Below are 17,319 nucleotides of genomic sequence, written 5' to 3'. Positions count from 1 at the left end.
GAAGTCGAAAGACGCTGATGTGGAATGCAATTCCGCCTAATGGGCCTTCATCAATGTCATTGAGCCGTCACCATGAAATGTTGATGGCGCTCACTCCTAATACACTTGAGATTAGATGTCGCACTCCGCAGCTGGGTACCAGAGCTGTGATTAAATATAATGCATTTCGGATGAGCCGGGGTCCCGCGCGCACGCACGCTCTCCGTCGTCGTCATACTCTTAACCACAGGCACGTATCCTTGGCCCCCACGGATGACAACAAACCCCGTCCAGCGTGGCGTGACATTACAGACGCAGTCATTGTTGGGGCTGTGCGTCGCGAGGGCGTGCTTCCGGTAATGAGCCTTGACTGGGCTCCCTTGGGGAACCGGGCGCCTAATGGGGGTCTGGAAGGCGACCTTGAACGAGGCGTACAAATCGTAACTCGGGTCTCTGGAGACAGAAACAAATATATAGGAAGAGGAAGAGGCATATAAAGGCATCCGAAATTAAATTAAAGGAGCGTAACAAAAGCCAAGAAGGGGGCCTAGTTTGTAAACCTTAATTAATACGAGCAGCAATTTAGCACAAAGCACAGAACTTCTGTGCCCTGAAAACATAGCTTAGTATCTTTGGGCAAAAAAAAAATCCCAAACCACCACCACATGGTCCGAGCGCAATACTAATAACAGGATTTATGCTTATGTGTTATTGATATGTATGCGTATTTTTTTTTTTAAGCGCGCAAGATGGTTCAGCATTGGCCATGGACGTCCAACAGTCACTAGTAGATCAGAAGTTAAAATCGCAACATGTTCAACTCCGCCTTTTATGGATAATTTGCAAGGAGATAAATAACTTGAGACGATGTTTGTGAGAAAAATCTGGCACTCTGTAGAAGACAATAATTTCAAAGCAATGTCGCTCAGTGTTTTATACTGTGGCACTTGCCTGTGCTACTGGAGAAAAGCCACGTGCCAGAAACACTGCCCCACTGGAAAGCCCGACAACATTAAATCCTGTGCAAGAACATAATGTAGTTGCTGTCCCATCTAGCAACTCCTCTAACTTTCTGGGACAGATATTTGAAACAATCAGACCATGTGCACTTACAAGCCAGAGAGCTGCTACTGGTCCCCCTCCTTCTCCTCTTATTCTTCCTCCCAAGTGTGCTATGCAGAGACGTTTTAAGACATTGGCAAAGTGGGCTTTAGCCCAGGCCCCCTACCTTTCTTGGAGCCCCATCATCAGGGCCGGACTGGGACAGCAAGCAACCCTGGCAGATTGCGGCTCGACCGTCCTGGGAGTGGGAGGGAGGTGGGTTCTAGTAAGAAGCACAGCTCCTGCTTTTGTTACATGTGGCCGTGCATCACTGCTGCAAAACTGGCCCCCAGTGACAAAACCAGCCACTAAGGCGCCAAAACCGGCCCCACCCCTCCGGCCTGCCAGGGAAACGCCCGGTGCCCGTTACAGCCAGTCCGGCCCTGCCCATCATTCAGCTTTCGGGACAATCCGAGACAGTGGCATAATGCAGAATTAATGGCTCCCCCTGAACAATATGAAAAGGGGCTCCCAGGTCTCCAATATCTCATGAATATTCAAAGGCTTTGAAAGACAGGGGTTCCCTTAAAAGTTTGGGGGCCAACAAAGAGAGTTCTCAATGATCAGACCATAGTTGCTGAGGGTTTGAATGAGCTGAAAATGAATAATAAATTCAGGGTTGTTTCAAGCAGGGGTCCCCAAATTATGTTTGGCCCGGGGCCCACCAAATCCTTAAAGTGTTCCTGCAGAAATTAGTTGGAACACAACTAATCTATGGGCAGAGGCTGTTGGGAGACATTGAACACTTGATGAGACTCACCCCTTTGGCCAAGTCACCAACTATTCAGTCCTTAAAGGGCCTGTCCAGGGAAGATGTCACAAGAGACCACAAAATCCCAGCTGAAAACATCAAACAAATATTTTAGAATGCCTGTTGTTGTTGATTAGTAGACATGCAGAGCTGAGCACAGAGATCGGTGTTTTTCTCTACTCTGAATTGCTGCTGTAAGCAACCCTGGTCTACCCTGCAGTCACGGTTGATTAGAGGATCGAAGGGAAGAGTAGAACAGCCCGAGCACTGAATACCACATTGGAAAAAAGAGGAATGTGGTGATCCCACTTATTAAGCATTCTAAAATCCTGTCAGCCCCTGATCTCCTATATGAACACCCTTCAAGCAGCCCTGCGATGCATGAACCCACCTACATCTTCCAGCCCCCGCGAAAAATGCCCGGATAGCTTCTGGCCAGTCTAGATGTGACTGACACACACACAAATAGCGCAACGCCATTATATAGTTGGACTTTAAGGTTCCATTAGCACTGGCCAAAAACCACAAAAAATGTTCAAAGGTAAGTACACCCCGCAATAAGCATAATAATCAAAACCTTGTTGTTAGGAATTTCTGGAGTCATTATTTATGTGAAGAGAGTAGTAGGCTGCCTCACCTGGAATAAACGCATTCAATCAAAGAACTGGACACTTGGAGAGTTTATGTTACAACACGAAATCCCGGGGGATCGTGCTGTGTTGAGTTGTGCACTATCAGCAGTAATGAATAAAAGTGCAACTAACATTAAAAAATCGCCTACTGCCCAAACAGATGTTTTCCAGCAATCCTTCAGGGCAACAAACCAGCACCCCATGCACCAGCCCTCTTAGAAAATACCCGCTTAGCTGCTGGGCAGTCCTGCTGTGCCACAAACCACACAGCACCATTAATGCTTATTCCTACTCCCCATCATTAACGGATGGGTAAAGCCCTTGCATACATCTGGCCCTTAGTTTTGAAAAAGGGGAAGGTAAAAAACAAGTATGACATGGTAAATATTTCAGAAGAGCAGAGGAGATTGACGGCTGCATGGAGAAAAATACAGTCATTGTTACAGAAACATAGACCAGAATGAGATCTGTCCTCACCCAAACGGATCCCCAACCACCAGGAACGCAACATCTGAATCACCAGCAGCTTTCAAAATATCATCTGCTTCTTGCTCCACAGTTTCTCGGTCAGCCAGAAGCAACTCTTTGCCGTAAAACTCTTCCTGGGGATAGAACAAAAAGAGAAAGCGTCCATCCTTTTGGTAGCGGTCAAGTCATTTGTAATTCCATCATGGCCCATAAACATTCGCTTACTCTCACATTTCAACAGGTTGCATTTCATCATAGGCATCGAGTAAGTTCGAGCACAAGATGCGAACCCATCACAACCAAACCAAATATTCACAAGCTATGGGTGCTGCATGAACTATGAACTCCTAATTGGTCCTGCTACCTACCCCACCTGCTTCCTTGGGACCCTAAGTGTGACTAGTATTCAGGGGGGAGCGAGGTTGGTTATCTTCCATCTTTGGGAGCAGAACAGTCTGGGTGAGCTGGAGGGAGGCTTGGGCCACGAGGTCTGCAGTGTGTTATAAGTTGACCTACTGGGTATCAGTTGTATCACAGTAGGGTGCTGAGTGTGTATGTGCGAGTCGTTACCATACGGACCTGCCTGATATGCATTGCACCATGTGTCAGTACGGGTTGAGTGTGTGTGTGTGTGGGAGTGACAGTTTGCAGACTGCCTGTGATTCATGACACTGGCCGATGGTACTGCTTTACAAGTTGACTTCTTGCCAGAAGAAAACTACGATTGACATTGGTTCTACCCACACTACCTCAGGTCGCAGTGCTGCTAAAAAGTGTTATAATTCTCTCTATTTACATATTTTTTTTTTATACAGTTGTGACCCAGGGTGCACCCTATAACCGTGTGGTACTGAATTATAAGAATTGTTAGGTTGGGCTTGGTGTTGCTAATATGTTGCATCGCATAAGGTTGCTAGGGGTATTAGAATAGGCTCTGTCCTGAGAGTGTATGTTATTGTTGTTATTTTAACACAGTTGGGCCTAGTCCTGCTACTAATAATTCAGTGTGATTTATGTCCAGAAAGACAGGATGTTTATGTTGTGTTGATTATTATGAGTGTTGAATACAACCATTGTTTACATACATCACCTATAAAGTCTCTTTTGTGACAGTGTATTTATCATGAGTGCTGTGCCAATGCTTTACACATTGCCTCTGCGATAAGCCTGGCTGCTCAGTGCCTAGCTACCTAAGGGTGTGTGCAGGTTACATACAGTGTGTGTAATTATCCGCCCCCGACAGGAGAGCCAGGTTCTTCCAGGCTAAGGCATTGCCTCAGCCAACCGGAATGTGCCAGTAAAGTATGATCTGGATTCTTTTTGTATTTATGAAAATTACTTTTTTGGGAGTCTGTCCTGAGTCTAGCATATGCTCCTGGCTGTCATGATATTATTTTGTAAAGAAAATAGGAATCAAATCTCTGAATATGGTTCCATGATTATTTTTCAGAATTTCATAATTAAACAGGTCTATCATCTTGAAGCCATGGCCTCTGGTTCTGACCTTTGGGTCGTGCATGAAGGAAGGGCATGCTGCTTAAGGCGCACACAAAACACAGACACAAATGTGCTCACCCTTTGCATTTATAATAAGACTGGGGATTTGAAAAGTCCAACCTAATATCAGTGTGCACTAATCCATCATTTTGACAAGCCTCTCGAGGTTGTGGGCAGCTGTGTAGTATCTAAAAACAGAAACACAAAAGCTGCACCTATCTTCTTAACCACAAAGAAAACCACAAACCTCAGAGGCGTCTCTCTCAACCCTTTTGTATCACTGACACTTACAGCTGTTTTTTTGTTACTCAAACGCCTTATTCTTTTCTGGAAAGTTTTATTGAATTTAGGCGACCGTAAAAGTGCAAGTTATTCAACGCGCTGATGTGGTTTTCCTATTGCCTTGTATGTCTACATATGTCCCTGGGTCATATCATGCGTGTTCTTTTTTAAAGTCATTTTTAAACGTACATAGATAGAATTCTTTGTTTGGGTGCAAATAGAAAGAAAAAAATGTGAGAACATGCACAACTTATGCTAAACAGACTCCTTATACATTCTCTACTTCCCAATCCCAGACCCAGTGTGCTGCACTATTTTACCTATTCACTAAAATTCGATTTATTTCACTACGGTTTTTGCATACAGCACCCCTGTTTGTTTTAATACATTTTCGAACCTGTGAAGATTTTTTACCAAATAATGTATTCCAATTATGTTTAAAAAAAATTCAGTTATACTTTTACTTTTTGATTGCATCACTTTTTCCATTCATTTTACCTACACACGAACATATTTTTAATAATTTTCTTCACTCCATTAATTAATCCAATGCCCTAATTTGCTTTGTCATATTTCAAGGTAGGTAGGCACTGATTTTTATGTCAGTCATTTGTAAGGTTAGAGATGTGTGTCATTATCGTGGTAGGCAAAGTCATTGTTAAAAAAAAAAAACTAACAAAATTAATTTAAATGTGGGCAAAGGCAAGCAGTATTGAGGCAGATGACAGCTGTGATGCTTGGGTATTCTGGATAAGACATGGCGGAGGTCAGACAAGTCGTTTTGATCAGTCAGATACGGTGCCTTTAGACCAAATGAGGGAAGAGTTTGTGGATTGTGCTATGTCTTAGACAGCAGGATCTAACCGTATACCGCATTCGTTCCACAGCCATTGACTTTTAACAACAAGCATTTGCAATGCAATAGGTCTCGCATTACTGATAGTTTGAGGTATTGGCATTGCAAATATTAATGCAATGCCAATAGCTCATACTTTCAGTAATGCGAGACCTAGTGCATTGCAAATGCTTGCATAGTGAGCCAGGAACCAGCATTGTATGTCTCAATGCAGTACCGCAAGCTGCTCCTAGAGGTCCCTAGCGAGCAAGGCACCAGCATTGCATGTCTTGGTGCAGTACCGCAAGCTGCTCCTAGAGGTCCCTAGTGAGCAAGGCACCAGCACTGCATGTCTAGGTGCAGTACCGCAAGCTGCTCCTAGAGGTCCCTAGTGAGCATCATAAACTACCTAAGCGAAGCGGTACACAGCTACTTGAAATATGAGCAATTATATGATTAACGTCATTAGGCCGTGGTGACAGCAATGGACTGCGGACAATCCACTATAACAAAACAAGCCCGCTCATGTTCACGTAAAAGAAAAGCGCGCCCACCATTATCCCATCTGAGGTAGCCGTGTTGCCTGCATTTTAAAAAAGCGTTTTAAGAGAGAGCGCAAGCGTGTAGCAGGCAGAAGAAAGCCAATTAAGAAAATAGTGGTCCCATGCTCTAAATAAAGCATGCATGTAACAACCAAAGTAAAAGGGTCAGTACTCATGGCAGGTTACAAATGAAGACAAGGGGGTACTAAGGAGGGACTAACAAGCCTATTAACCAATCAGAAGCCAGCATTTACAAAGGACAATGACACAAGCCAATGACAAATATGGGGGAGAGTGGATGGGGCTACAAGTACATACTGCAATACAGCATGCCTCGCAGAGCAGAGCATGCGCGCTGCTTCTAAGCTCAACCTAAAAAGTAGAGGAACTGATTTTATTAAATTAAAAATGTATAGGCCCGTCATTCACCAACAATCCCACGCGCTTCAACTTCTGCATGAGACTAGAATTCCTAAAGCATGAGTCTCTCACTACCCTTGACAAGCAGTTGGTTCCCAATCATATGGCATTCTCCGTTGGATTGTGGACCTTCAGTTAAATTATCAGTACCTCATAACTAAATGCATACATTTATAGCAAAATATTGGTGTATATGCAAACTACTTTCACAGCCCCTTTGTTTGGGAGAAAGGCTGCCGACTCTGTGCACAGGCTCCATGCTGACCTCTTGCATGTACATGACTGAAGTGCCAGGTAGAGAGCAATGGATGACCCTATGAAGCTCATGAATGCACTGTCAGGCATTTACTCCATGAATCGTGTGGCCCTTGAGTATCAGCATACAGGGCAAGTGATAAAGTATGGGCGTGTTCGATTTGTCTGGTGTTTGCATAGGTTCTAACAGAGCAATCAAAACTGTTTGTGAAGTGCTCTATGACTCTGGGGTGCAACAAAAACGGGGAGGGGGCTGTTAAATAGTCATTAACAGCTGATTTTAGCAGATTTTAAAACATGAAAAACTTGCGGTATTATCAGTACAAGGTCTATATATTCTGTAATAAACACATCTTGTCATTCCCAAACTTCCAAACCCCAGTCTGAATGGTGTTCACGGTGTCTTACTGAAAAACTATTGTCAGAGCATTGTGAAAATTGGGGGTAGAAATTAGCGGAAAATAAGATCTGAAAAGGAGTCAAATTACTGTGTTAGTGTGGGGTGAGAAAACCTGATCTACTGTAGACACTGGCTGCAAATGTACTGAAATAGAAAGGGGGTCTCAGTTTGTTTTTGGGGGCACTGGCTGGAAGGATCACTCACCACTGTCCCAGGGTCGCAGGGAGGCTCAATCCTGCCAACAGCTTCCCCCGCCACCGAAGAGCATTCCGGCCGCCGAGTGGGGACGAGCCTTGCCTTGCCCCGCGGGACTACAATGCCCAGCGTCCCTTGCCTGTCCGGACGCCGCCTCCTCACGCCTGCTGCTTCCGCCCGGAGGCGCTTAAACACCAGCAGCACCTCCCGCGTCGCAGGACGCGCGCGGGTGGGTGGCGCCGGGCGGAGCCCGGGCAGAGGGCGGGCCGTCTGTGGCCGTCCGGGGACGACGAGGGACAGGACAGGCCATCCCTCTAACACTCAGGATCCTGCACCATGGGTAAGCGCAAATTGCACTCTCCTACTGCTGGTGGGTCGCTAAAGTCCCTCGCAACTCTGAGAGTATTATATCGTACCTGACCAATGCGGTGGGAGTGCTCTCCACAGAAATTGCTAACACTGAACGAGAACTTGGGATAGAGGCCTCAAAAGATATAATTGAGGGTGAAGCTACATCTAGGCTATCTGCTACCCAAATACCCCTGGAACCTAGGATTATAATCTAGCATCCTAAGGCTCCCACTACAGTTAACCCTACAGGACAAGCCGTCCCAGGCCTGGAAACCTCAGAGCCCATAACCCCAGTGATCATCTCCCAAGGGGCTGGGCCAAACCATAATACAAAACAAGGAAAAAGACAATATAAAAGAGGCAAGATCCAAAAAATTGACCAGGTGGCTAAAGGAACATTGAGCACACTAGAGTCTACGTCGAGGGATATGGTGGAGAATATCCTTACAGATAAAGTGGAAGCCACATTGACACAAATTGCTAAGGACATAATCGATGTAATAAATGAATGTGTTGCTGGGATTTTAAAAAAATGCGAACGTTTGAACACTTACTTAGCAACTAAAGAGCTACCCTCTCCAAAGACTAGAGCAGACATCTCGATAGCCCAGAGTCTTGAGGAAAAACAGTTTATAAGCGGGAGGCAAGGGAATCCTAAGCATTTGGCCAGTAAGGTAACGGAACTGACTGTACTTCCAAGTTGTCCTGGCCAACAACAGGATGACTCTAACACACAGGATCGAGGGATGATATCTCCTCCCTTTGACCTAGATCCAGACAATAGGAAGGCCCTTATAAAAACTAAATTTGCCAACCAGCCAACTATTAACCTCCCCCCGGAGGCTGCCCCTTTTGTTGCTATTATAGCTAATGTCCCTCAGCTAAGGGTAGGAGAGAGGGAATCACCACAGTCACTATTAACCAACATTAAAACTTGGTGCAACGAAAATTGTACAGGGGACAAAGATATAGCTTCCATAATCCTAACAGGCAGACGGGTGGGGTGGCTGGGCCGAACAAAAAAATCTATGAAAGGGGACTGTGTGATTGTAAATTTTGACAACCCGAAGAAGGCTTCTCGACTCTTCTGGGATGCATCATGCTTGGATAGGGCAGACCAAGGAATCCGTGCACTCCCATTAGGATTCTTTCATCCCCCCTTTTATCCTCCCCCTCTAGAAGATAGGGGTACACTTCCTAGAAAAGACTGTAGCTGGAAGGATTCTCTTCGTACTTCATTGCCCAACGCAAAACAGGAGCTGGTTCACAGTTGGTCCACGATTAACACAGCTTTACGCCCGAAACCAAGCATAGACCCCGTAACTAAAAAAAGGGAGGCTTTGTCTTTACAAAATAGATTTTCACCATTGTCACAACTGGGTGAGACGGATTGACTTATAGATTCTCCAGGGGAACCCCAAATATCTCTTCAAATTGAAGAATCCAATCCTGATACTCCCAATAGAAAAGTGAAAATGGTGAGCTGGAATATTGCGGGGTTACGCTCCAAAAGAGATGATAACATCTGGCTAAGTTATATAAAGCAACACGATATTATAGCGCTCCAAGAGACATGGGACAGTGCGTGCGATTTTTGGGTCACAGGTTACACATCATTCTTCACCTCAGCAAGTGGTACGGTAGCAGGAAGAGACAAAGGGGGCCTTATGCTCTTGGTAACTGTTAACATAGCGGGTTTAGCCAAGCAGATCGCTTCTCCCTCCTTAAACCTACTAATAGTGGAAATTAGTTTGATGAACTATACCAAATTATTAATTATACATTTTTATAATTCCATAATCACATAATGAGCACCTTTGTATTCTTGAAATTTGTCTCCTGAAATACAAGGAACAGCAATCCACTTTTGTACACTTCATTTTGATGGGGGATTTTAATATTCACTTATGTAATTTAAATTTTCAAATTAAAGATAGGGACGGACCAGCAAAGGCAGTTCATCAACACTTTGAACATAGTCCCAAAGGAGAAGCTCTAGAGGCCCTTCTTTCAAGTGCTGATCTTTATGAACCAGGGTTCCAGGATAGGAATGACCGAGTTGCGACATACAGTGCCAGGAACTCGGAATCAATAATTGATTACATATTCATGTCGCCTGGTTTGCTTGGTTTGTGATCATCTATAATGCAGTGGTATCTGCCTTTAGTGATCACAACCCGGTATTCCTTGAACTGGATAATATCATTAAATTTGTAAGCAGTCAGGCTAAACCAGTGGCAGAAATTGCTATTTTAGTGAAGGACCAAGGGAGGAGGTTAAAGTGGAGTAAAGTAACCCCACCGGATTTTTTTAATACTCTAAACACGATAGCTAGCCACGAACTAGACATCTGTATGGATCCCTCCAAGATGGGAGTGGAAATGATAACTTCATTTGAAAAAATCTGTACACTTGTGGCAAAAGAACTAACTGTTAAGCCTCAGAAAAGAAATTCCCTAGCTAGGGGATGGTTTGATAACATGTGCTCCAGAGCCCATAATAACCTTCTGAGGGCCGTTAAAAAGTCCCCCAGGGATACATTTGAAGTTATCACCCTCAGGAAGGAATATAAAGTAACGCTGCAGGCGCGCAAAAGTGTTTTAAAAAAGGATGCTTGGTCAGCCCTAATGGACAAGGCGACATTAAGGGATAGCTCTAGTTTCTGGGCTATTGTCAACAACCCCCTGTTCACAGGTGTTGAGAATGATACCCTAGAAGTCAACATAAGTGAGAAAGATTGGTTGACCCATTTTAAAGATATTTACGGTAGCAACATGGATCTAGAACCCTTTGTACCACTAGAATCAGATACTGACTGCCCGGCACTCCATTTCTCGCCAGAAGAAGTTAGGACGGCAATTGAAAATACAGCAGGGAAAAAAGCTCCAGGGCCCGACGGTGTCCCAGCGGACATGTATAAGGCCGAAGTTAGTTTCTGGGCTTAACTATTGACAAATGTTTTTAATGCCTCCATAACATCAGGGCTCCCAGAATCATGGTCCCGCTTAACTATTATACCTGTATTTAAGAAGGGTCAAAGAGGAGACCCAAGGTGCTACAGGCCCATATCGCTCCTAGATTCATCTGTCAAAATACTAGGGAAGGTGATTTTAGCTAGAATAGATGACTGGGCTGGGAAAATAACATCCTTTCAAACGCTCAATATGGGTTCAGAGCTGGCAGAGGGACGGAAGACCAGTGTCTTAACCTGCACCTTATTTTGAATAAATACACAGTGGCATCAAGTGGTTCGGTCTACCTTGGGTTCATGGACCTGTCCACAGCCTTTGATCTTGTAAATCGGACCAGGCTGTGGACTATGCTCCTGGACCTAGGGTTGGACCAACCTCTGGTGCACTTTTTGGCTGAGGTACACCGGGATTTACATGCCTCAATAAGAATGATACAAGAGGGTGTTTGCACTGCAACGTTCAAGTCTGGTAGAGGGGTACGCCAAGGGTGTATTTTAGCCCGATGCTATTTACGCTGTATATTAATAACCTGGAAGAGTCATTGGGTAAGGCTACTCTAGACGTACCGCGTTTTGGAGGAATCTCGACAGCAGTTCTCCTCTACGCGGACGATGCCGTTTTACTGGCATGAACTCCCTTAGGCCTACAAAGACTATTGACCTCTTTTGGTGCTTTTATGTCTTCACTTGATCTTTTGATAAATACTGGTAAGTCGCATGTTATGGTAGTGGGTGGAAGGAAAAATAACGTTAACACCTTTTACTGTAATGAGTCAGTAATTTCGAGAGTTAAGGTCTTCACCTACTTAGGGGTGGTATTTGATGATAGGGGTACTTGGGCCCCCCAACTTTTGGCAAAGGCTAATGAGATGAAAAGATCTTTAGCAGCTATATTGGGCATTGCTAAACGTCTAGGGGGGAAACCAACTGAAGCCATCTTATCTATATATAGAGCCAAAACAGTCTCAAATGCAAGATATGGGGCCACCATATGGGGATATAAACACCCTGAAGCTATTCAAAGAGAGGAGAACAAATTCCTATGTGCTCTCTTAGGCTTACCCCAATCGGCAGCTACTTTTGCCACCCATCCGGAGCTTGGGATGGGCTACATCAAAGACATTATAAATATGGCCCCTATCCTACAGTGGATCAAAACTTGGCTGAATCCCCACCTCTCTCTTAATCATGCGATTTTAAAGGACTGTATGAATTTGGAAAATATGAAAAGTATCCAGTGGATGTTCTATATTAAAAATACCTCTAGGGAACTGGGGCGCCCAGAAATTTTTGCTAACCCAGAGGGACTGCTAAAAGCAGATCTGGCTTGGGTCAAAACCAACTTTATTAAGAACAGAGAATTGGAGCGGGAGGTGATTCAACTAAGGAAGTCTTCGGTAAGGGAACACTACCTATTAATCTCATCCCTTTTTATCCAATCGTACCTCACTGTTGTGACGGTCCCGTTCCATCGTTGGGTTTTGACCAAATTCAGATTCAATCAAATTCATTTGCTGCTAACCGACTCGAAAGTCTGGTGTTGGCCGGTGGACGCGCCCCGATGTACCTGTGACGGCTATTCCCTGCAGGACACAATGCACTTTACTTTTTTCTGCTCCTATTACAGTTTGCCCAGGAAAAAGTTTATCATTCCTTTTCTAAAGGGTAAGGGGTTTGTGCAAGCTAAACCTGCGTTGCTATTTCTAAAACTAATGGAGTCCCCATTCACTATGTTCGGAGTGGCAAATTTCATTGTAGCTTCCATTCGCCGCAGGAAATGTATAATGATGGGTCTTAACAAAACTGCTGGTGTAAATACATGATTTCATATTGACAATACAATGTTTTTTAACCTGTAATGTAATTATTAAAAAAAAATGTAGGTTTTAAAATTGTGCTCTTTTTTAATGTGTTTTAATGTATTTTTTTACCCCCATATCAATTTGTATACTGTACTTTTTGTGATTTTAATTAATCGAAATAAAGTGGTATTGAATCTGAATCTGAATCTTGAATCTGAAATAGAAAGCGTTACATTTAACAGAATGAGTTTCCAACACAGAAAATGGGAACATCACCCTGGGGCTTTGATGTAAAACTGTGCCCTTCTATCCCATTTAGATTGCTTTTCTTAAGCAGGGTCTCTATTCACCCTTGCGTCTGTAATTGCATACCTCACAGTCCTGATGAAGACCCCAATATGAGGCAGTAGTTACCCTTTCAGCGTATTTCGGGGGTCGAAACGTAGACTACGCCACTCGAGCACAACATAGGACACAAAGAAATTAATTAGTTTAAACCTATGTTAGATGCAGTTTTGGAACCATGTACATAATGATTGTAAAGGCATCTTGATTCTAACGTGATGTCCTTAACCAGTCACACCACCTTCACCCGGTCCCTCACAACTTGCACACTTTCCCTTCCCTTTCTTCTGAGAGCACATTGAAATGTAATGACTATACAATTGCATTCTAGTGTTTATGTGTTATTCACTTTATTTGATACAAGCTCAAAGCTCGCAAAAACAAGATTGCGTCAATATGAAATATGCATAAATAAATGCATACAAAACATTTACTTGGTCTAATGTATATATATTAATGTGATTTCACGGATGATAAATGAATCTGTGGTGAGTGTTATTTTGATGTGTTAGACACTTGACACAGTATATAAGTCATAACTTAACCAGGACCACTGTTTTTCTGTATTGACTTTTTTTTAGGCAGCATATTACTCTGATCAAGTGCATAATTTTAATTGAGCCACATCCAAGTGTTTATAACGTGCACAATTAAGTTGTAGCTGAAGGCAATGCAAGTTTCTCTCAGTGGGGCAGTATGATGTTCATTGAGGGAGAGGATGTGGCACTATGGCCAGAGCTGTCCAATTGGAACTGGGTTCAGCCTTCATGACCAGTCCACTAGACAACTCTACTGAGGGACCATATTCCCATGCTAGACCTTAGAAGGCCCCACTAGACCTATGAAGGCCTGATGTCTTAGCACAAGCAGGTGTACCCTAGTGGTGTCAATTGTCGGTTAACCGTGAAGGCCTATCCACCACAATCCAAACTGAAGTTCATCTCCAGTCTTGTGGGCAGGCCTACTAAGCAGCACACCCTAGAGCAACAGTGATCCCGTCAATGTGACTCTGTCACTGAGGTCACATGAACCTTGAGCAGGTTAGGGCGGTGCGAACAGTGTGACTGCACTGGGTACCTATTTTGGGTGGGTGGGTAGTGTTTGCTGCTTCCTTCCTGGCCTCCAGCAATTTTCAGCAACAATAAAAATGTCATGATAACTTCTGTGATTAATGTTCTTCCTAGAGAGAGATCGGAGTTTTGTCTAGTGGAAGGGTTGACTCCTGGAAAAGTAGCACAGAGAGGGTTAGTGTGCCTGCTGCAAAGAACGTGTACCATGCAGATCACAAAGTGCACATAATGTTAACTAGGTTAGTAGGTTACTGCTTTTGTCAGAGAGATCCTTTTGTTACTTGCAGTTTATAAGTTAAAATCCTAACATAGAACAGTGAGCTATTAAACTATACTGCCTACTAGTATGGTTTTCATGTGGCTTCTACACCTTGTAGTCCTTTGTCTTATGTAACATTTCCTATACAGTGATTTACACGTATAAATAATAGTCTCTGTGTAGTGTGTGTGATGTAAAGTGCTCTGACACAGTACCCTGCTATGAGTGGCGCTGTAAATCAAATTAAGTGCATCCGAGAAAGAGTGTGGTTATGGAGACTTGAGCATGGTTGCTGGGCGGGCCTCGGGAGAGCCTGTGGGACGCTTGTGCCGATCACAGTCAGGCAGGCTGACTGATATGTTTGGAGGTATTCGGAAGAATCACACCGGTATGGTTGGGCGAGTGGCCCCGGGCTGCTGTGCGCAGCCCTCTGCAGCTGCGAGTTCAGATGGTTGGCACCTGCTTGCACTGGTTGGTGGACCAGTGTGTAGCTGACATTCCGGTGATACATGTGAGAAATATTTGTGCCCGAGGTTTGACAATGGGGTGAGATTCGAAATTCGAGTTGAGACTTGGCCTCGCACGGTCATGAGCCTGCGGATGCCATGGGTGGCAGTCTGTGGGATGGCCCCGGGTGCCAAAGGCTCTAGCTAAGCCTCTATAGAAGCTTACAGGTTTAGTATTGATTTATTGTCTGCTGAGGAGTTTCGGGACCTGGATTTGGCAGGACGTAAGCCTGGAGCAACTTATCTATACTTGTAAGGAGCAGTTCCAAAGTAAGTTCCCCTTTCAGCCATGAGCTTTCTCTACCTAGCAGCTCGGTCTAGCTAGCGACTGAATCCCAGTCTCCATTAATCTTTTAACAGATTTCCCAGGAGCACTACCCGGCCCATTCCCAGACGGCACAGATATCTACCGTCTTGATGATGTATGTAAATAATCTTTCTTTACTTAATACCCACTGAACTTAGCACACTCACCGATCTATAACAAATAGGTAATTGATTCCCTTACTATTTTCGTAGGCTCTCATACCTCACAGTCCTGATGAAGACCCCAACATGAGGCAGCAGTTACCCTTTCAGCGTATTTCGGGGGTCGAAACGTAGACTACGCCACTCGAGCACAACATAGGACACAAAGAAATTAATTAGTTTAAACCTATGTTAGATGCAGTTTTGGAACCATGTACATAATGATTGTAAAGGCATCTTGATTCTAACGTGATGTCCTTAACCAGTCACACCACCTTTACCCGGTCCCTCACAACTTGCACACTTTCCCTTCCCTTTCTTCTGAGAGCACATTGAAATGTAATGACTATACAATTGCATTCTAGTGTTTATGTGTTATTCACTTTATTTGATACAAGCTCAAAGCTCGCAAAAACAAGATTGCGTCAATATGAAATATGCATAAATAAATGCATACAAAACATTTACTTGGTCTAATGTATATATAAAGGCGCGAGGTGTTTACAGGGGCCCCCCATAAGTGTAGAGGTAGAAAGAAGAGAGAACAAGCCTCAAAAGTAAAGAAAAATGGGAGGACAGCAGGGAGGGAAGCACAGGCACAGGCAGACCTAAAATCACCAGCCCAGATAGATGCACCAAATAGACCAAGGCAAAAGGAGTATAACCCAAGAACGACCCCGATAAACCCAAGAAAAAATGGGAGAACAAAGGTCATAAAAGAGAAGCCATTAACACCCTGTGCTACGAAACAGAAAGTAAGAGTAGCCTTAGGACATCCAAATAGGGGTAATAGAGCTGTAAGCCCTCTAGTCCAGGTAATTCCAAGAACGGGAAATATCGGGCGGCGATCAGAGGGACCAAAGGCAAGACAGCTCCAATATGACACCCCTAAAAAAGTACAAGAGAGAGAGAAAAATAAATGGGTGTATTTGGACCATATGCAGTCGGGGAAAAGGGGTAGTACGAATGGGAGTACGAACAGGAAAAGGAACCCCCTGAACAGAGCACAGATCTTGAAAGTCTTTGCAGAATGTAGTAGCCTTAGTGGGATCAGTACAAGCGATCTCCGGCAAATTGGCTTTGTAGAGACCAGAAATGGTAAAGAAATAACAAAAGTATCATTACATTCAGTCTTGGTAAAAATGGCAATCCTCAAAGCAACTAGCGAGATAAACCACCTGGGAATAAGAATAATCCCGGAGAGGGAAGTAAAAGCCCCCAATGACAATACCTTCCTAAAGCATCATGCAGGTTTAGGGAGAAGACAGGTGAGATTATATAAAGACGAGGAAGGGAACCAAAGCTGTCTGAATATAGAAATAGACAATACAGGAAACGAAGTCCCATGGGGTAATTGGTCACACTGTAGCAGCCCAAGGTTCGATTTAAACAGGAGTCATACGGAGGCCGAGGGAGATGAGGGAGGTATGAGTGAGATAGAATAGGATGAGGGGGTGTCGCAAAGTCTAGGTCTCCTGTCATGGAATGTAAACGGGCTAGGCAATGAGAAAAAGAGAGAAACTATAAAGGAGATAGTAAATAAAGTGGACATTGCCTGCTTGCAAGAGACCTGGTCATGTGACGAAACCCCGTTTAATGAAGGATACCTACAACTAAACTGCCCGGCCAAGAAAAAGAACTTTGGTCGTCCGTCGGGTGGTTTAATGACTTTGATTTCAACGAAAGTGCTCAGAGAAGTAAAACTGATAAAAATGAAATGTAAATGGGTTCAGACTAGCAGAATAGAATTATTGACAGTGGAAAAGAAGTATAAAATGCTGACTATAATGAATGTATACATGCAGTGGGAGAATGGGGCAGAGTATGAGAAGGAGATGAAGCTGTTTAAAGAAGATGTAGATTCTGTTGCAGAAAAATATGTATTGGATACCGTGATAATAATGGGGGATTTCAATCATAAACTTAACCCAAAAAAGGCGGATATCTGGAACAGAGAAATGTTAGAGGTGTTTGGTATAAACCCAGCAAGGTTCCCAGCAGGGGAGATATCAAAACATGAAGCAGCTCTGGTATACTTCCTAGGAGGCAGGGGTTTCCAATGCCTGAATGGAAGAATGAAGAACGACTGCCCAGCAGGGAAAACTTTTAAAGTAGGTTCTCAGAACTGCCCAATTGATTATATGTTTTTACATGCCTGGAACTTCCCCCAAGTACGGGAATTTAGGTTGG

The 17,319-nt window shown here is 43.9% G+C and overlaps 1 protein-coding gene across 1 annotated transcript in view; it reads right to left on the bottom strand.

The window, feature by feature from the left end:
- The window catches only part of DPH5 (diphthamide biosynthesis 5), a 428,050-nt gene that overhangs the window by 352,737 nt on the left and 57,994 nt on the right, over positions 1 to 17,319 (bottom strand). Inside the window, exon 2 of the mRNA XM_086936341.1 lies at positions 2,941 to 3,065. Coding sequence (XP_086792467.1) covers positions 2,941 to 3,065 — 125 coding nt within the window. The remainder of the gene's footprint in view (positions 1 to 2,940; positions 3,066 to 17,319) is intronic.

The sequence above is a fragment of the Lissotriton vulgaris genome, chromosome 1_1 (genome assembly GCF_964263255.1).
Source record: "Lissotriton vulgaris chromosome 1_1, aLisVul1.2, whole genome shotgun sequence".
NCBI lineage: Eukaryota > Metazoa > Chordata > Amphibia > Caudata > Salamandridae > Lissotriton > Lissotriton vulgaris.
This window is presented reverse-complemented; position numbering and strand designations above follow the sequence as displayed.